The sequence below is a fragment of the Gymnoscopelus braueri genome (genome assembly GCF_963280865.1).
Source record: "Gymnoscopelus braueri genome assembly, chromosome: 8".
NCBI classification, from domain to species: domain Eukaryota; kingdom Metazoa; phylum Chordata; class Actinopteri; order Myctophiformes; family Myctophidae; genus Gymnoscopelus; species Gymnoscopelus braueri.
Window position 1 is genome coordinate 9,638,485 of NC_137609.1, and position 21,707 is coordinate 9,660,191.

A 21,707-nucleotide genomic window follows, 5' to 3' on the forward strand; every position below is an offset into this window, starting at 1 on the left:
CCTTATAATGACATGCCCGAAATAGGGATGCCGGGGTTATTGTGGTTAATAAACAGATGCTTCTCAAACACAGTGCATTTGATATCAGAGGATAACTTTTCACCCTCCTGTATCTCCTCACAGGTTCCTCCTATCCTGTTGGACAAGCAGTTTTCTGACTTCACCCCAGACATCACGCCCATCATCCTGGCCGCCCACACCAACAACTATGAGATCATCAAACTCCTGGTGCAGAAGGGAGTGTCTGTTCCACAGCCACATGAGGTGGGTCCACTTCACCTACTGTACTGCTGTCCAACCGGCAGGTCTACTGAAGACATGAGATTTCACCTTGGGAATGAATAAAAATGTGCCTTAACCCATTAAAAGAAATCAAAATGATTCAACATTTTAAAAACGCCTTCAGGATTTTTCAAACATTTTCAAAAATAGCAGATGTACAAGCTTGCAGCACAGCATAAAGTGATGTGCTGTGAGCTTGTATATCTGCTATTTTTGAGAACCACTGTTCTAAACCACTATTCTAAATCCCCAAATAGCCAAAATGTTTGCAATTTTTTTTAAAGAATCACATGGCCAAAATATGGATGTCAAGCACATAATTAGAGGTGAGCTTCCCTCCCTCTCGGAGCTGTAAGAGAAGCGGTGTGTAGTCAAAGCTCACACCACCCCAGCCACAAACTGTTCACAACCCTACTACGGCCACGGCCAGGCAAGGAGGCCTACTGTAGTATCAAGGGCAAGACCCCCAGATTCAGCAAGCCTGATCTCCAAGGGCAGTGTTAGAGCGCTGATACTAACAGCCAGATCTCCTTTGGTCTTTAACCTACAATCTCGGCTCTACAGAAGTGCTTTACCCCGAGGATCTCAGACAGCGTGTTTGTCCGATGATGACATACTGGTATACTTTATATTTATGGACTGCGAATTAATGAAATTCAAGTTGCAATGACCCTAGTTAATCATGCCCACAGGCTGTCATTGACACCATTATAGAGCTCTCATCGTGTGTTAGTTCTGGTATTGCAGGAGCGCTGTAACTGCAATGCTAATGTGTGATTTCAAACCACATGGCTTAGTGAGACAAATAGGGAGTAAACAAGAAGTAACATTAGCCGGAGGGGGCCTTATTAAAAAAAAAAAAAAATTCAATTTGATGACCAGCGGACCCGTAGGCAGCGGTTCCGGTAGGAGACCGGAACCGCTGCCGGTCATCAAATTATTGGCTTAGGAATGCGACAAAAACTACAAAATATCCATGAAGTAAAGTCTCCATGGGGTGACTAATCGTTAGAAAAAACGTCATTTTGAGGGTGAATTATCCCTTTAAGCTAAGGTTTGAATTAATGTACCTGCTGCATATCGTTTGCTGGCATACTATATTATGCCATACCTGTACTGTATGTATTAAAGTTTCAATATGTCCAATTAATCATGCCCACAGGCTGTCATCATCATCATCATCACATCATGCTGACATCTTGGTTGTGGTGTGTTGTTGCAGGTGCGCTGTAACTGCGTGGAGTGTGTGTCCAGCTCGGACGTGGACAGCCTGCGCCACTCTCGCTCGCGGCTCAACATCTACAGAGCTCTGTCCAGCCCGTCGCTGATCGCCCTGTCCAGTGAGGACCCCTTCCTCACCGCCTTCAGGCTGAGCTGGGAACTGCAGGAGCTCAGCAAGGTGGGGACAAACTCACAGGCTCAGCTGGTCCTGTTGCAGTTTTGTTTTTGTTTTGTTACAGTTCACTCTTAACTAACAGAACATCGTCTATAGCTGCCCTTGAAAGCAATTTTGAGCGTTTTGACTAACCTTTGAAAAATCATAGAATATTATTCTTCACAGCGATCCACCCGGCGATCGCCTCAAAAGACGTAGGGGGGTCTCAGAGAATCGGAGGGGGAAAAGTTTGCCGTCGGAATAATCCCTTATGGGCAGTTGAATGTGGCTTGTTTTTGAAAAAAAAAACCAGAAAGCAGAGAAAAATGTACTTTTATTTATCCTATAACACTAAACGAAACCAGCTTCATTTTGTTGTGATCGCGTGATTTCTGGGTGCACTCTTCTTGGTTGGTCCTGGGATCATTCACAGGTTGCGGAAGAGCGCCGCAAAAAAACACTGAAAACACACATGACGAGAATCTCGTCTGAGCCTTGGAGAAAAATTCCGAGAAATCTCATCATTGGCAGTCAATTAGTTAAACCTAGTTATTACCCATGGATTAAAGTTCTTAGTCGCCACAACTGATTTCAGTGATTTGGATTCCATAAAAAGCCAGCATGTCTTCAAAGAAAGCATGTCACGCACCGAAAATAGCTGATCCACAAGCTCACAACACGTTGCAGCGCGACGTGTTGTGAGCTTGTGGATCAGCTATTTTCGGTTATTTGTTATTTGAAGATGAAAGAGTATTTGAAGTGCTTAAACTAGCAATAGAATACATGTTTAGAGGCTTATTCTATGAACATGAGTGGTCTCAAAAATTGCATAAAAGCCGAAGGTTTAAGCCTCAATCTGCGATTTCTTCAACTGGTGGGAATGTGTAGAACAGCAGCAACACAGGTTTACAATGATAATACCTTAACATCATCTTTACATTTTCAGTCATGAGATTTCATTTAGCTTTATTCCATTAATACCTCTTTATGCCTAATTCAGTGTAAAGCATGTAATGTAATGTTTCTCAAATGAGGGTACTAGTACCCCTAGGGGTACTTTGTCTTATATTGGTTACGCACAGTTTATACCACAGGCAATCAGTACAGTATATCTGGAAACTACATAACATACACATTTGAAAACATCATTTATATGCTAAATGTTCAATAAAACAAATTGCCAGTATGCGTCAGCCTCAGGGTTAGGAAGAATGTTTTGTGATGGTGAAAGAGGCCACACATGTTTACATTTTCAGAGTTAAGCTAACGCTCAGGATTCATGTGTGTCATTAACAGCTATATATGGTACCAATGGATGTACTTTGTTCCGGTTTCATCCAGTTTTTGTGTAACATTGATCTTGTGACAATTCCGTTCCAAAATCTGAAACAAAATGATGTATCTTAGGCAGTGGTGTAAAGTAACTAAGTACATTTAATCAAGTACTGTACTTAACTCTCTCAGTGCCACGCCCCGAGATATCCCGAGTTTTTCCCGAGTACCCTCCCTGCCAGCACGAGAAATCCCGAGTTTTTACTTTTGACTGTAGTCGCGCTATTCTGTTTATTTTTCATGATCACTTTCGCTTCCTGACTCCTTCAGACTCATTGGGTTCCGGTTTCATGACGCAGATTCCATTTCCGATTCTCATTTTTTTCCCGCGGTCATTTTCGGCCAGAATAGGGAAAGTCACGTTTTTCACACGGTATAAAAAAAGAACGGAGAGGTCCACGTCTACTCTCTTTGGTCTGGGTGACGATCAGTCATCGTAGTCGTGTATCACATCGTAATTTAGCCCGATCAACGATTGTCGAAAATGTCAACATCCGGTTATGACCGGATATGACGTGAGCCTGTTTGGGAGGGGGCGAGTGAGCCAGCGAGGTCATCAATGTGTCGATTTGTTGCTCTCTACTGGTAGAACTGTAATATGGGTTTAAAAACCCAATCAGATAATTTATTTGAATGAAAAATTACAAAATTTTAAAAAACGCAAATTTCTGGCACTGGGGGAGTACTTTATGAAAATACTCTTGGCAGTGAAAGAGTTAAGTACTATTTTTAGGTACTATTACTTTACTGGAGAATTTCCAAATTCCAGTACTTTTACTTCTACTCCACTTCATCTCAGAGGCAAATATTGTACTTTTTACTCCACTACAATTACTTGAAAACGTGTAGATTTTGATTATTATTACAAAACATGCATCACCCACTTCAGCCCTATATACACTTAGGCCATTTGAAAATAGCCGATCTACAAGTTCACAATGCGTCGCGGTGCGACGCATTGTGAACTTGTAGATCTGCTATTTTCAAAAGATTTTTTACACATCTTATACATTTGAAAACTTGTGAAATGGGACATTCTGCATAATGAGTACGTTCTGCTCTTTTTTACTTTAAGTACATTTTGATAACAATACTTTTGTACTTTTACTCAAGAAAATGTTTTATTCCGGACTTTTAGTTGTAACAGAGTACTTCTAAATTATTATTTTTTACACGTTTGTCCGAAAGAATGTGTCCTTTGCTACAAGGTTGCCAGTGATTCATAATATTTCTCAGATGTGATCCTTTGCAACCCACTAGACACAGCCTGTTACTGTGGCATTCATATTTATATCTTATTGATCCCAAGAGGGAACTTCACACACAAGAGACGAGGGAACTTCATACAAAGTGATTTGTGAGAAAACTGTGGGTGTCGGCTCTTCAGCCATGAAGACGTTCTGTTTGATTCTTTGCTTCTTTAGTTGTTCATAAAAGCGTTTCACAAACCATTTCATGCCAAGGACCCTCAAATAGCCCTCTATAGCATGTGGCTACGGCCCCCTGTTGTGAAATGGCATTAAAAAAGAAAAAAAGAAAGAAAGGGAAATAGCCAATCTATAAGCTTGTAGATCGGCTAGTTTTGCTATTTTTCCAAAACAGAACTGTATTGTGTGTGTGCGTGTGTGCGTGTGTGCGTGTGTGCGCGTGTGCGCGTGTGCGCGTGTGCGTGTGTGTGCGTGTGTGCGTGTGTGTGTGTGTGTGTGTGTGTGCATGCGTGCGTTTTATATTTGAACATTTTTTATTTAATCTTTTCATTTTCCTCTCTGTACCAATTGGCCCGTCTACCGGTGCCAGCCACCCCCCCCCCCTCCACTTTACACAAACCACTGGTGGTTTCTAAACATTCCCACTATGATGAAACACTTCTACACACACGTAGCCTACCGAGGCACTGCACTGCCTGTGGGTTTATGCTGTCTATGGTTTTCATGCCTCTTTCATATTCTCTCTTCTCTCGTTGTTTCTACTCCTCTGTTGGCACTGTTCCACCCACACACAACCACTGGTGGAAAAAGTACTCAAATGTTTTACTAAAGTAAAAGTATCAATACTGCAGTGTATTGTAAAGTCCTGCGTTCAAAATGTTACTTGAGTAAAAGTACAAAAGTATTGGTATCAAAATGTACTTAAAGTACCAATAGTAGAAAGTACTCATTATGCAGAATGTATAAAAATCGCATCGCGACGCATTGTGAGATTTTTAAATGGCCGAAATGCATATAGGGCGGTCAGTGGTTAATGTATGTTTTGTAATAAATCTACAAAGTAATTAGTAACTAAAGTTTTCAAATAAATGTAGTGGAGTAAAAGTACAATATTTGGATCTGAGATGTAGTGGAGTAGAAGTACAGTACTTGAGTAAATGTACTAAGTTACTTTACACCACTGCACACAACAACCACACAGGGCCTCCTTCAAGTGAAACGCAACTTGTACTACAAACGCATCAACAAAACATGCTTTACAAAACAGAATGCCAGTATGTGTCCGTACTGTAGATAAGGTGAGGATTAAGGAGGGTTTATCGGTAGCAGATGGCTGGGAGTGGAGGAGGAGTGATGATGAATGGCATGGGCCAGGCTGAAGTGACAGGCAGGTTGGCAGGCGGGCAGACGAGACAATCTTTTTTCAGCACAAGGAAAGACAGATAGTTTATATAACGTTGCTGTCGAGCAGAAACCTCTTACAGTATCTCCATATTTTAACTTTTTGTGTTTTTTACCCCTACTTCCCTACTTCAGTGGTTTTCAACCAGTGGTCCTTGAGGAGGTTCCAGGTGGTCCCCAGCTAAATGATGGAGAGTTGGTAACCTAATGAATCGTTAGATGCTGTTGAGAGCGTAAAATAAATTCATTAAATTATTAAATTATTGTTAAACATCTGCATTACTTAAAGGATCTACACCATGAATTTAAAAAAATATGTAATAATTAATATCATTTTGTTTATGTCCCTCGAACGTTTTTCAAAAGGTTTGAGCCTAAATCAAGCCTCAGATATACTCATTCCAACTAACTTCTCTCTGGCTTATAAAGCACTTTCACCTGCAATACCATTGTCCTGATTTGGCACGTGGCGCTATTGAGACAGTTTGTATGCATGTTATCTCCTGGTTCTGTGTGGAAAAAGTAAAACAAAAAAAATCTTTTTATGTTGGAACTGAAAAACGGGAGGGATTGTATCGCTTGTGACGTCACGTGCGGGGGTAAATCAGTTTGGCCTGTTTTGAGACCAATTTACATAAAACCCCAGATATGCTGTGAAAGCCTGAGTGCTCAAACTGGGGTATTCTTTGGATAGAAGAGAGGTAGGGGAGACCAAAAACACATGAAAAGTAAAAATCCATGGTGTAGTCCCTTTAATTAAATAATTGTTATTTGGATCAACGTTTGCCTGTTATCTCGCCATCAACATCAATACAGCATGGACTTGTGGACAAAATCGTATCCAACGACAACAAAATATTCTACGTTTTGGGTCTGAGAGGCTAAAATCAAATGGTGGTTCTGTGGCTCAAATGCCGAATAAATACTGGACTTTGACATGAAAAGGGCTGAAAACCGCTGGCCTACTTGATCATGCTACAGCATCACACAAAAGTATTAAAAGTAGCAGTTTTTCAAGTTCGAAATAGCTTGTCGATCTGCTACTTTGTTTCCATTTGAATCCTGAAAAGTAACAGTTTTGGACATATGAGGTCCACCCGACAGAGACGATAAGCTGGAATCAAAACACAAAGAACTAATCCGTTTTTTTTCTTTGCAGAGATTCCACAGGGCACCGTGCCCTATCTGCAATTATTTCTCCATGCTCGCTATCTTCACTTAACACACGACAAGTCATTCCTGCACTGCACCTTGAAGCAGTGTTGTCCCCATGGATATACGTTTTGGAATTGCCTTATAGTTTATCTGGACGACGAATAAGATAGATAAAGACCTCTATAGGTCCAGAGGGAAATTCAGTTGACAAAGCAGTGCAGCAAGGATTATAAAAGGTACAGATATGGGTAGAGAACAAGTGCAGAATAAGTATTAACACTTGTAAAAAAAATTATAGGGTAACTATGTTTTTCTTTTGTTTTTAAAGACTGTAAAAAGATTACTTATATCATCCATGGCCACACAAACTTTTAACTTTTTTTCCGGTATCCCAGTCAGTAGGGACTTGCTTTCAAGGTCGGTCAAAAATGGACACATATTGCAGTTTGGTGTGTCTTTTCTCTCATTCACTATACCTTTCACCCCACTGCTGGCTTATGCCGCGTTATTTCGCCCTCCCAAATCACGTAACCTTTTGGACAGATTTCTTTCACTTTCGTTTTTACACTTGGCCGCTTTCAGCCCTCCAAATTAATTCAGAGCGATTAGGCAGCAGCTTTTGTGCATACAATGTGAACTCTTCTAAAATAGCTACCTTTCCATCACGGCCACTAACTATGAGAACGTTTTACTATTATGAGACTGAAATATTCACATCCACAGCCAGAATGACACAAGGTTTCCATAATTCTGACTGTACTCACAGCATGTCTGTGGCCCTCCCTACCCATCACCTCAGTCATACTCTTGATCTATAATCACTTGTTCTCATGTTTCTTTTCTTTTTCCTGACCACACATGTTAAGAACGTTCTTTAGATCAGTGGTTCCCAAACAGGGGGTCGGGACCCCCACAGGGACACTGAATTATTTGGGGGGGGGGGGGGATAATTAGCTTAACCCATTGAGACCTGAAGCCGATTCTACATGTCTCCTAAATCCCAACAGTTTTCTGAAAAACGTATGTTTCTATATCAGTGGTGCTCAATCTTTTTCATGTCAAGGACCCACAAAATTATATGTATTTGGCCGCAGACCCCAGTCAAAATATCTTGTTCCAGGGACCCCCAGAAGCAAAGATTTGAGTTAAAAATGTTCGCTTTAAAAATATATATATTCAAAGATTTGCACACATTTTCACGATAAAAAAAAATAGCAGATCTACAAGCTCGTAGCGCGGCACTCGGTGCCGCGCTATGAGCTTGTAGATCTGCTATTTTTGAATATCCCAAAGTGTAAAATAATGCTTTTTAGCTCAAATCTAAAAATGACACAGTTCCAGGTCTTAATGGGTTAATGTGCCAAATTGTTTTCTCACTCAACAGTAAACAAACCAATAAAGAGTACAGTATAAGTGTAGTGTATACAGGGTATCTGCACATTTAAAAAATAGCAGATATTGATTGATTGATTGATTGATTGATTGATTGAATATTTTATTAGGCAAAAATGTAAAACAGCACAGTTACATTTAAAATACTTTGTCTAACAGGTCCGTTCATAAAAGTCCTTGCGGACTTGTTTCCAATGAGGGCCTTGGTATTCAATTCATAGGCATAAATAGTGGCACCACAGTTCAAATATCATTACAAAATAAACAGCAAAAAATAAAATAATAATAACACTCATAGCAACAAGCTCATAGCACGTCACTTCGTGCCAAGCTATGAGCTTGTCGATCTGTGAATCTTTGCGGACATCTTTGAATTATATATATTTTTTAAAGTGAAAAATGTTAACTAAAATCTTTGCTTCTGGGGGGTCCCTGGAACATATTTTGAGATGGGGGTTGGTGGACAAATACATATAACTTTGGGGTTCCTTGACATGAAAAAGTATGAGAACCACGGACATAGAAACAGAAAACTCTCAGGTCTTAATGGGTTAAGGGTGCGTACTGGTACATCTGCCTCGGATAATGAACTTTGAACTCTATTTTTCTCTACCTCGTTAAAATCTCTTCATTTAGAGGAGAGTTTTATCCAAGAGCGACTTACAAGTCTTACATGTCTGTCTGTCTGTCTGTCTGTCTGTTAAAATCTCTTCATTTAGAGGAGAGTCTTATCCAGAGTGACTTACAAGTCTTACATGTCTGTCTGTCTGTCTGTCTGTCTGTCTGTCTGTCTGTCTGTCTGTCTGTCTGTCTGTCTGTCTGTCTGTCTGTCTGTCTGTCTGTCTGTCTGTCTGTCTGTCTGTCTGTCTGTCTGTCTGTCTGTCTGTCTGTCTGTCTGTCTGTCTGTCTGTCTGTCTGTCTGTGTCTCTCTCTCTCTCTCTCTCTCTCTCTCTCTCTCTCTCTCTCTCTCTCTCTCTCTCTCTCTTTCTCTCTTTCTCTCTTTCTCTCTCGCTCTCTCTCTCTCACAAACACACTTTCACTGCTGCAACCTCCCTGCACTGACAATTAAAATAGCCTCTCTGAACAGTGAACCATAACAAAATAATAGCCTTGGGCCATGTGTAGGTCCATACTGTGAAAAGACAGCATCAGTCGTGACAAACCAAGGACAGTCACACTGTTGAGCGCCACCCCTGTTTGTGAGAGAGAGAGAGAAAGAGAGAGAGAGAGAGAGAGAGAGAGAGAGAGAGAGAGAGAGAGAGAGAGAGAGAGAGAGAGAGAGAGAGAGAGATGGATGATAGTGCTCTTTCATTGAGACATCTAAGATTCAGTTCATCCCCTGAGCAGGCAGGCTCTATAGAGTGCAGAAGTCCTGACGTCACTCGTTCATCCCCTGGGTCGGGGAAGTAATTCGCTATGGAGAATAACATTGGGTCATCTTAGAATCGTCTCATATAAGAATTGTGGTCCAAAAATAAACAAACTGTCTCTAGTGTCAGGGAGGAGGTTTCTATTTGACTAATTCGGCGGAAGTAACATTAGCGTTTTCTCACCGTCAGTTGATGCTTCATGTCCATATGAGTCAAACCGCCGAGATCATTTGTTTATTTTTGAAACACAGTTCTTATTTGACGCGATATTAAACACGTCTATGGGAATTCAGAATGGGGGAAAAAAGTAGGATGCGTAAATTACGTCAGACTTCGGTGCTCTATTACTGTAGCTCAATGGTAAAAATGTCAGCACTTGCACAGGAAACCGGGTTCAAATCAGGGGTAGAAGAGGAAAGTTACATAGTGCAGCTTTAAGTCCCTATTATCTGTATCCCAATGAAAACACATTTTTCAGTGTTTTAAAGAAAAAATACCATGGCAGAAGAAAGATCAAAAATTATTCTCACATCTTATTTCTGCCAAACTTTCACAGCCCCCTGTTGCTGTTTAGAACCGTTATCTCTGTTATCCACCGTCTGTGTTCTCCTGAGAGATATGAGGCATTTGGTTCCCTTGTTGTTGATAAAGTCGTCATTAAAGCCCAAATCATGCTGTCCAATCATATGCAGTCTGCCACACAAACTTTGCCACAAACTTTGAGTTAATGGCATGAAATCCTATTCCTCTCCTTTAGATTAGAGTTCTCAAATTCTACCCGAACCCGACCCGACCCGGCCCGACCCGACGTTTTCGGGCCGAGCCGGGCCTCAAAAGTATGCTAATTGGTCGGGCCGAGCCGAGCCTCGGGCTCCATGAAAAAAAAAAAAAAATTAATGATTTTTTTAAAATATTTAATTTTTTTTATAATATATTTTTTAATTCTGTTCTGTCTGAATGTGTATTTATCTATTATGAAGATGGCGCTGACGGCGCTGACTTACTGGCGTTAACTTGCACTGTGCTGCTCACGCTCATGGCTCAGGCAGCAGAGCGAGAGAGAGTAAAAAAAAAGCGATTCAGGGCGAGCGTTCCGGTGGTAAACAGAACACTCGCCACAAAACACACTCGCCCCCATTCATTTCGTGGACAGAGGCCGCCGGATTAGACCCGGGGCGAGTGTGTCTTGGGCGTTCTTGCAATCCATTTCCGCATATTATGTAGCCATGGTTCACGTTCATGTTTCAGGGCTACCGCATGATGCATCCATATCATTTTTAATACAAAAACCCACGTCAATTTCGGTCTACAGTACACCAGCCTTCAACAATAGTGTACATTCAGTGGTCAGGTTCGTTCAGAAATCAATGGACCCTTCTCCCTGTCACGACCGTCATGGATGAACTTCAACCTGGTGTTTGCACTTTCTCCATTTATGGCCCGTACATCTACATGAACATTCATATTTCAAATATAAAGTGCTTATCCCATGGCCACGGATGTTACATTTATGTACGGGGCGGGCTCTCAGAAGTACCCGTATCATCCGTATTGTTCAATAAAAAGTTTAATCTGATCGGTGGCCATTTTCTCCATGCGCTTTCAACAAAGCCACCCTATCGGTTTGTAGGTGTATTGCACTCTGATACATTATGAGAAAATGGCCACTGATCGGATTAAAATACTTTTTATTGAACAATACAGAATATACGGGTACTTTTGAGAGTCCCGTGCATAATTTCAACATCCGTGGCCATGGGGTAAGCACTTTATATTTGAAATCTGAACGTTTATATAGATGTACGGACTGTAAATGGAGAAAGTGCAAACACCAGGTTAAAGTTGATCCATGACTAACAGGAGTTTTCATGTACCGCAGGGTAAGACTGCCAGGAGCAGTTAATAAATAGACGAACAAATGAATTAATACACTTAAACAGGCAGCGCTGTGATTCTGAATTTTGTTACGATTACAGTGATTAGTAGCCTATTATTGACACCACCTGGGCGAGTGAGTCGTACTCGTATCGTGTAACTTTCCTGAAGAAGCTGTGTATGTGTTCAACAACACAGCCATTCAGCCTTGTAGTTTAAGTGCAGATTTCAGCTTGGGAAAAGCAGCCTCAAACGGGTTTGGGTCATAGGTTTGGGTACGTGGTTCATAGTCACCATTGCGTTATCGTGCTATTCCTATTCTTGCTATTATGTTGCAAATGATTGTGTGTGTGCTGACGCAATAACATTGACAGCTATGGCAGGTGACGAAAGTTTGCCAGACCTATGCCAGGCTAACAACGGTTGCTAAGCTGGCATTGGACAATCGCTTTTGCGGTGGGGTTTAGCGAAGGGTCCATTGAAGAACGCAGGAGCAAGCTTTCCATATATAGCCACGCGCGAGAACGTGCATACACGCAGTACACTACACGTGTCGTTGTTTTGTTTACGTTGTCAAAATGTTTTAATTTGAAGGTTTAAAGGAGGAGTTCAACCAAAAAATTACTTATTTTCTATCAATTACACACCCCATGAAGCCTTGATTTCATGGATTTATTTTTGTTTTTGTGGCATTCCTAAGACAATAATTTGATGACCGTGTGTATTTCCGGTAGGAGACACAAATAATCTACTTTGTGTCTCCTACTGGATACATTAGCCGGTAGGAGACGGGAATCAAATTATTAGCTTAGGAATGCGACAAAAACAAAAAAGAATCCATGGATTCAAGGCTTCATAGGGTGTGCAATTGATAGAAAATAAGTCATTTTTTGGGTGAACTCCTCCTTTAACAGGATGTTCAATGTGTTTTTGTGAGTTAAGATTACTAACCGGCGTGCTCTATACTGGCGTGCTGTGTTAAGTTACACAAGTGGCGGAAACGGTGCTTTCTGATTTTCACAATACAATGTAATCCACCCGCGTTTAGTTCAGTATTATAATATTTTTCACCCAACGCGTGTAAACTTAAGCTAATAGGTTAACAACAGTCTCGAGTCGGTCTCAGACAGTCAGGGGGGGAGAGGAGACGGAGACGATGCATCGCATTGCACAGAGGTGTGTCCGTGAGCCAAAGACAAGGATTTAACTTCATTTAAATCAACACAGTCAGTGTAAGTTAATGTCAGTCAGCGCCGTCAGCGCCATCTTCATAATAGATAAATACACATTCAGAACAGAATAATAATAGTAAAAATATAAAAAAAAAAAAAAAAAATCCAAAAACTTTTTTTTCTTTTTTTTTCCCCTCGGGTTTTTTCGGGTTTCGGGCCTAACATGATGGAAATAGTCGGGTTCGGGCCGAGCCTCGGGCCGGCCCAGTCGGGCCCAGTTAGGGCCGAGCCTTAATTTTCAGGCCCGTTGAGAACTCTACTTTAGATGTTTTACCCTGAACATTTTAAAAAGAAGTGTCTGCCTTTTTATCTTACAGGTCCTTTACACACCGGGATCGTTTCTTTTGGGCAAGTTGATTTGCATTAATTTAAAGGGGTTGTTTGTGTCATGAGTACATCCACACAGGAACGTAAAGCAATGTCATTTATTTTTTTGAAACAAGGTCGATTTTTCCACCGCGAATAAAAGCAATAAACTGTATGACTGAGGCAACACCTAATGAATAGTGAAAGATCCGCCGACGCATTTATTGGATCATTTATTCGTCACACTCCCTTGTCAGCGGTTTATTTCAAACACACTTTGAAGACACCCTTGCCTGTCATGATCTATTACATTACCTGTCAAAATTGTTGAACACTAATTTCCTGCATTTATGGTTTCTTGTGAAATGAATGGAGCAAATAATGGAGAAAACATCCTTTTCTGCCGTTGAGGAGAAGCAGAAAGTATGTGCCCCGAGTTGCCATTATTATGCTGCACAGCCATTACCATTTGATTAAATAAATGAATGATTTATTAAGTATGAAATTAGTTTGTATGAGAACAAGGGCTCTCAGCTATAGCTGATTAGATGAAGCAACCTTTTGACCCATGTACAAATTCTTATGAACATACAGGGACGTGTTTTATCGATGGCAGTTCCCTGACAGACTTGTACTCTGTAATTTTGCTGAACACATTGGCGTGCCACTAAAAAGGTCATGAATGCAATTGGCCTTTCTAAAATACTTTTGCATACATTTAGCAACTTACAGTATTATGGCATTGAGTACAATGCTCATAATAATATTATACGTATACGTTATTGTGCTGTAGTTGTTAATCCTGATGGACACCAGTTTGCTATTTATGTAGTCTCTGTCGGGGTGGAAACCTCATGTGTCCAAAACTGTTATATTTCAGGATTCAAATTCAAAAACATCAAAAGTAACAGATCTATAAGCTCAAAACATGTTGCTTTGCGCCGTGTTTCGAGCTGCAACTTTTGATACTTTTGAGTGACGCTGCAGTATGATCAAGTAAGGCGTTAATTTACTTTAAAATATATATATATATATATATGGAGATAAGAGGTTTCTGCCCGACAGCAACGTTATATGTATTAATCTTCAACCCTATCTGACCATGGGCATTCAAAGATTGTGGAAAACTGGCAGAAAAAGACTCGCTCGCTGCATACAATATTAAGGCAAACTCTTTAGACAGAGAACAAAGGGAGTCTACCGGTGCGCCGCAGCCTAAAACGTCCAGTCCGGTGCGTCACAGGGGCCGGTACAACAGATGCAGAGGAGATCAACGCTGGAGCGGCACGGACAGTTTAACCCATTCAATCCGGGAGCACATCTCTGTCATTTTAGATTTATTTGGCTATTCAAAAATAGCAGATCTACAAGCTCTATGAGCTTGTAGATCTGCTATTTTTGAAAAATCATGAAAATTTGTGCAAATATTTGATAGTTTTTTTAATAAGCGGACATTTGTAACTCAGATCTTTGCTTCTGGGGCGAGCGAAATATTTTACAAATGTTCATTTTAAAATGTATATATATATTCAAAGATTTGCACACATTTTCACGATTTTTCAAAAATAGCAGATGATAAAAAAATCAAGCTCATAGCGCGGCTGCCACGCTATGAACTTGTAGATCTGCATTTTTTTATAGCCAAAGAAATCCAAAATGACACAGATTTGTTCCCGGTCTTAATGGGTTAAGCCTTTTATTATTTAACTCTTTGACTGCCAGAGTATTTTCATAAAGTACCCCCCCCCAGTGCCAGCAATTTTCGTGTTTTTTTTATTTTTATATTTTGAAATTTTTCATGAAAATAATTTGTCAGAGTGAATTTTAAAGACGCAGCACAAATCCGCCACTAGAGAGCAGCACATGACAGCTTGATCAGGTCGTTGGCTCCCTGACACCCCTCTTGAGAGATTAGACAGTGAAATGCATCAAAACGGATGTGACGTTGTCCCAGATTGTCCGATCGCCAAAATTACGATGTGATACACGACGGCGATGACTGATCGTCACCCAGACCATAGATTATAGAAGAGAACCTGTCCGTTCGTTTGATATACCGTGTGAAAAACCGTTTGTTTACCTAATTCTGGACGAAAATGACCGGGGGGAAAAATCAAAAACCGGAAACGGAACCCAGGTCATGAAACCGGATGCAGATGTGGGTGAAGTAAGTGGAACTCGAAAATAACATTGAATATTAAGCAGCATAGCGCAATCAGAGATTAAACAATGAACGCGCATCCAACGCGGCAAACCCGTCGATGGCGTGGGTGGATTAAGTAGTAATTGACGCGTTTTCGAGTCAATGGCGTTTATAGAGTAGGTGCAAGTACAAAAAGTGACTGACGTTTCAGTCTTACGACCTTCCTCAGAGTCAGGAGAGTCACTTTTTGTACTTACACCTAAATAATAAAAGGCTTAAACCGTCCGTGCTGCTCCAGCGTTGATCTCTCTCCTTAGACAGACACTTAAGAAAAATGGTATTTCTTTTATTTTTATATGCTCATAAAGTGCTCTGTGCTCATAGTGAGGGGTGAATCAAATTAGCAAACGTTTCAGTCCTGGGACCTTTGTCAGTGCTATATGAGTGGATCACAGAAAAACAAGTTGCTTTTATAGGGCTCTAAATCAGCTCAGATGCTGAGGATCACTACTCAAGGTCATCACCATGGCAATGGTGGGGCGTGGACGTATCATTACAGAAAGAAACCTAAGGTTACACAGTATTACATTTGAAATAATGAAGTTCATTGTACAGACCATTTCACATATAGACATGTTTGCATTTTTTTCTTATTTTTTCTTTTGTAAATTTTTTGAAAGATTAAAAAAAAAAAATTACATCATTCATGGATGGTTCAAGCAGTCAGTGTACATGTAGGTGGCCGAGCCTTTGCGGTGGCCGGCCCCAGGCTCTGGAACGCCTTGCCCATTCACTCTGCTCAGACGTTAGACCTTTTTAAATATTTACTAAAGACCTTTTTTTCCTGCCCGACCTTGAACTTTATTTGAATAATGTAAACCCTGGCCTTTACTCTAGATACTTGCTGTTTTTAGCCCTCTTTTATACTCCAGTGTGTAATGTTTTTTTAATCGTGTTTGTTTTGAATTTTCCATGCACAGCACTTTGGTCGAACTTGGTTGTTTTAAATGTGCTTCATTACTAAAGTTTGAGTTGAGTTGAGTTGAGTTGAGTTGAGTTGAGTTGAGTTGAGTTGAGTTGAGTTGAGTTGAGTTGAGTTTGAGTTGAGTTGAGTTGAGTTGAGTTGAGTTGAGTTGAGTTGAGTTGAGTTGAGTTGAGTTGAGTTGAGTTGAGTTGAGTTGAGTTGAGTTGAGTTGAGTTGAGTTGAGTTGAGTTGAGTTGAGTTGAGTTGAGTTGAGTTGAGTTGAGTTGCGTTGAGTTTGAGTTGAGTAGCCTACCACTGCCTGGTTCTTATCCCTCCTCTGTCCCTTTCTTGTGGATTAAAGTTTCCAGTCGCAACGATTCATTTCAGTCATTTGGATTCCTTAGAACAGTCCAAGGACCCCCAAATTGATATGTATGTATTTCGGACCCCCATCTGAATTTATTTTGTGCCAGAGACCCTCAGCAAAGAAGATTTATGTTTAAAAATGTTCAAAAATAGCAGATCTACAAGCTCACAGCGTGGCACAAAGTGACACGCTGTGAGCTTGTAGATCTGCTATTTTTGAATGGCCAAAGTATAAAATATGGATAAAGTGGCGCTATATTATACCACATTTTACTGGGGACTCCCTGGCACCCCCCCCCCTAGGACCCCTAGGGTCACACACACACACACACGCACGCACGCACGCACTCATTTTGCAGAGGAAAGGTATTTTTTCTAAATACAGTAAGCTCTGGGTTGCAATGCTTGTTTTGAGCAGAGAGGAGCTGTCCTTGGTACTGAGTAGCGCTGGACAGGTGAGCTCCTTCCATGGTTCTGAACCATACAGCTCCCCTATCCATGGAACAAATCATTGTTTGTGTCCCTGATATGCAGTGGTGGAAAAAGTACTCACATTATTTTCTTAAGTAAAAGTATCAATACTGATATGACATTAAAAACATGACAGTCTTTTAGTTACTAATATATAATCATTACAGCTTTTCTCATACCAACAAGACATACAGTCACATCTACAGTAGCAATAGTGTGGCCTCTCTGTCCACTCTTGAACTATCAATAGCAAGTTGCTGTTTGTGAATGAAGCCTCACCAATCTATACAGGCTGGCTGCTTGTGTGAATGCCTTAATATGGTGATGGTCTGCGCCTCAATTTGACCAAATTTGAGTACAAAATTGCTTCACATGAACAATGTTCAATGAGAAAATAAATTTGTAATTTCAGTCCAACTTTAACTCTCTTCATGTAGCAGAATCTACTTTTGAAGACAAAGCTAAATGTAGCTAGCTAGCTATAATGTGATGTAGTTACTAGGACATTATTATAAAAAACATACTGTAGGAAATTATCTGGCAGACTTCCATCATTACATTACATTATTGTTACAGTATGCTAAACCTTCTTTCTATGCAAAACTATACTCTTTCTGTCTACTATACTCTTAGAGTGTACAAGTGATCTGGGCGAAAAAGGAAATTCAAACCGTTTCCCTCTATTCAGTTCAGTCACTTTAATTTGACAATAAACGTGAACTTGATCTATCCTCTTATTTTGTCTCCCTCTTCTTCCAGGTGGAGAACGAGTTCAAGTCCGAGTACGAGGAGCTGTCTCAGCAGTGTAAGCGGTTCGCCAAGGACCTGCTTGACCAGACCAGGAGTTCCAGAGAGCTGGAGATGATCCTCAACTTCAGAGATGACATCAACCTGCTGGAGGAAGAGAGCAACAATGACCTGGCCAGGCTCAAACTGGCCATCAAGTATCACCAGAAAGAGGTAGGTAGCCTAGCTGGCTAGCGTGAACTATTTATAACAGTTTGTTCTCAAAGTGAGGTTTGGATATGCCCCAGAGGTTTCTTTGAAGAGGGGGGGGGGGGTTCCCAGGGGGGTTCCCCAGCTAAATTATTCAATATAGCGTCACAGTCAGTTAGCTAATGTTTTGATTTCACCATCTGTTCAGTTATTATTTTCCGCTGTTTTCGCAGCCAAACATTTCACCTACATTAATATAAACTTAGATTTGGAAATGTATAGTGGTATTAAATGGGTTCATTGTGTGAGTTTTCTAACCATTTGAATACAATAAAAAAGTTAAAATAATACAGACCCATTTGAGAATACATTTACAGTGCAGAAGAAAATGATTAAATGATATTGTCACTCCATACACACTCAGTATACTGGGGAAAAAATATCGTTCTCCACAACTCATGGTGCTTGTCACTATAATTAAAAGGCAACGGCAAACAGAAGGGTCTTTTAGTTTGGATTTAAAAGAACCGACCTGCTGTTTTCTGGGAATTTGTGCCAGATACAGTGGCCCTCATTTATCAACGCGGTGCAGCCCAAATAATGGGCGTACGGCGAGATCACCGCACCTTTCGGCATTTATCAATATATCCTGACATGGGCTTCATCCTACCGTAAGCTGAAATCTCACGTCTGGTCGAGACCAGTTGTTGACGTTGGCTGCGCCCGTTTATTCCATTCTAGACCTGCGGAGCAGCATTGTCTGACTGTCTGACAGCCATCTGGACACATAATCCACTCCTAAATGTATATCTACACTAATAAATAATCCCTGTGAAAATAAAACTTTTTATAAAGTAATTTAAACAAACTGCTTTAACAGTCATTCAGTTGCATTGGCTATGTTAAAATAGCAAATCTAAGCTCAAAAACGGGTCGCATCGTGACACGTTGTGAGCTTGTAGATCTGCTATTTTCAAAATATACAGCGCTTCTGCGAGCGCATTTTCGGGACTCCCGACGATCTTTTCATGGACAGTGAGGTGTACAAACTTACAGTAGCTTGTCCTATGTTATGGAGTTATGTCATAGAGAGTTTTGAAGAGTACAACCTGGCTGGGTTAAAGATATAAACCTGACGCTCCAATCTCTTATCAACCTGGCGGAATCACTGCCGCCGAATCACTGCCGCCCGTCCGAGTCTCACGGGGAATATCCTACATGACTGCTTGTGCACTGCTCGGTATGGGTTAAATAAATTAATATACAAACGTATTCCATTCATGGCAATGTGATTGGTATCATAATATGTCATTCATGTAGGCTACAAGCCTACGTGACAAAGATTGTACCGCTACGGATTACATGAAAGACACAGTTGGGCGTGTGTGTGTGTGTGTGTGTGTGTGTGTGTGTGTGTGTGTGAGTGAGTGAGAGAGAGAGAGAGAGAGAGAGAGAGGCGTGTGCGTGTGCGTGTGTGTGTGTGTGACTTGACAGGCAGGGAGGCGAGGCGATCGGGGGAAACTCTTTCTTATTGGCTTTTGATGTCTTTGGTCGTATTCTGGTTCTTCTTCATGTCGTAAAATCGGGGCGTTTTGAGAATATTTAAGGGCGTGTTATTTAAATGACGCTCGTTTTCAGACGTGAGATTTATCAAAGCTCCTACCTGATGTACGCCAGGATTGGCTGTGTAGGATTCGTTGATAAATGTGACTTCGACGTTGGTGTACGGCCAAATATATGGAAAAATATAAGCCGGTTTATACGCTCCGTTGATAAATGAGGGCCAGTATGTGGTGCATAGAAACTGAATGCTGACTCTGGGGACAGAAAGCAGACTTATCCCAGACGACCTGAGAGGCCATCATGGTTCATGATGTACAGCACAAGATCAGAACTGTATTTTGGCCCTGAACCATTCATAGCTATATGAACAACAAGAATTGATTTGGGAATCGATTCTTTCGACAGACTAATGCAGAGAACAAACATGAAGATTTAAACCCTGATTACGTGGTGACTGATATTCAATATCTGCTCTGGTCTGTGCAAATGACCTGGACAGTCAGCATGTTATCTTATAGAGTGCAGGGGGTTAGGATTCAAATCCTTTAGCCTCCCCAATCAACCACCTCCTGTCAAGATTATATCAAACATGTTAGATTTTTACAGCTGGAATCTGTATAAATCTGAACGCGATCTTGCAGTTTGTAATGCCCATTTGTTGCTCATTGGCAAGTGTGTGCGTGCGTGCGTGCGTGCGTGCGTGCGTGCGTGCGTGCGTGCGTGCGTGCGTGCGTGCGTGCGTGCGTGCGTGCGTGCGTGCGTGCGTGCGTGCGTGCGTGCGTGCGTGCGTGCGTGCGTGTGGAGTGTGTGATGGAGTGTGCTTGTCAACGACTGCCATCTGTAAAAGTCACTCATTGAATGTGTGATGTCGAAGCGTTTCACAGTTTAACATTTTCGTATCGTGTTCAATGCTTAAAGCCAATCTAATCCCTCCACTTAACCATCATTTACTTCCTTCCGTTACAGCTCAGCCAGTCAGAGGCTTGCCTGAGATTTTCTCTGGTATGATTCAGACTGAGGATTCAGACTGAATCACAAGTCGGCAGACGTATGATTCTGCAATGCAATTTGTTTTTAAATCCAGGGGTGTAGTGCTACTTTTAGTGGGGGAGTGCATCTATCTATCTCTTTTTTCCCATCTACACCAAATCTCTTTGCTATCTTTGGCTAATGTTCCTTCCAGAATAATGGATGCTGAGGTTCAAGTGTTTCATCAATTGACGAAAACTGAAACCCTATTTTTAGGAGGCGCTCCCCCCCTCCGCTACACCCCTGTTTAAATCTCCAAATTGTTTCCTTCCAGTTTATAGCCCCTAAATTGAATTCAGATGTCACCAGAAAGTATCAGCGGGCGGAGAGCTCTGATAAAGCAATAAAAATGACAAGAATAATAAATGAATACAAGTGTTCCCTCAGGCGAGTATCACGTTGGGTCAAAGAGACATTATGCAGCTCAGCTATTCCGCTGGATATCGTCTCTGTCGGGTGGAAACCTTGTATGTCCAAGAGCCTTACATGTCAGGAAATGGAACTAAAACCTTCCGAAATAGTGAAAATAGCAGATCTACAAGCTCACAATGCGTCGACGTATTGTGAGCTTGTGGATTGGCAATTTTCACTACTTTTGTGTGAGACTCTTGTATGATGAGCTTGGGCAAGGGTTCCCAAGCTTTTCAGGCCGTGACCCCCCAAAATAATCATATTTGAACCGGGGACCCCCCACCCCGACAAGCACTTGGAATTGTAAGAGTTGAGGCGTTACATTTATTTTTTACGTAATATTTGACAATTTGGCCAATTTGGTATTAAAAAGGTTGTACAAGTCATTACATTTTAACTTTATAAATGTGCAGATACCCTGTATACACTTATACTGTATGTTGGTTTGTTTACTGTTGAGTAAGAAGACAATGTTGCACATTAAGCTAATCATCTGAGGACCCCCAAAAACTATTTGGGGTCCCCCGGTTTGGGAATCACTTAAATATTGGCATACATTTACGGACAAAAAACCCCCATAAAAAGTAGAAATGTGGCGATACAAGGTTTCAAGCCCCGACAGGGACGATATGAAGTTGAAGCAGCAGCTATCACATGCACAAAGTGTGAGCGATGAGGAGGCGCAGACAGACGGGCCCCCAGGGGAACCCGCTTGTAATTCATTTTGCTGTCTATCTGGCCGGGGCTCTGCCTGTCAGACAGACAGGCTGTCTGCCTGCCAGCACCGGCTGCCATCAGCACAGATGTACTTCTTACAGGCCTGTCTATTTATGACATGCTGCTGCTGCTGCTGCTGCTGCTGCTGCTGCTGCTGCTGCTGCTGCTGCTGCTGCTGC

At 41.3% G+C, this 21,707-nt stretch overlaps 1 protein-coding gene across 1 annotated transcript in view; it reads left to right on the forward strand.

The window, feature by feature from the left end:
• The window catches only part of LOC308089788 (short transient receptor potential channel 4-like), an 86,118-nt gene that overhangs the window by 23,717 nt on the left and 40,694 nt on the right, over positions 1-21,707 (forward strand). The window contains exons 4-6 of the mRNA XM_080434712.1: positions 124-264; positions 1,505-1,681; positions 17,632-17,832. Coding sequence (XP_080290838.1) covers positions 124-264; positions 1,505-1,681; positions 17,632-17,832 — 519 coding nt within the window. The remainder of the gene's footprint in view (positions 1-123; positions 265-1,504; positions 1,682-17,631; positions 17,833-21,707) is intronic.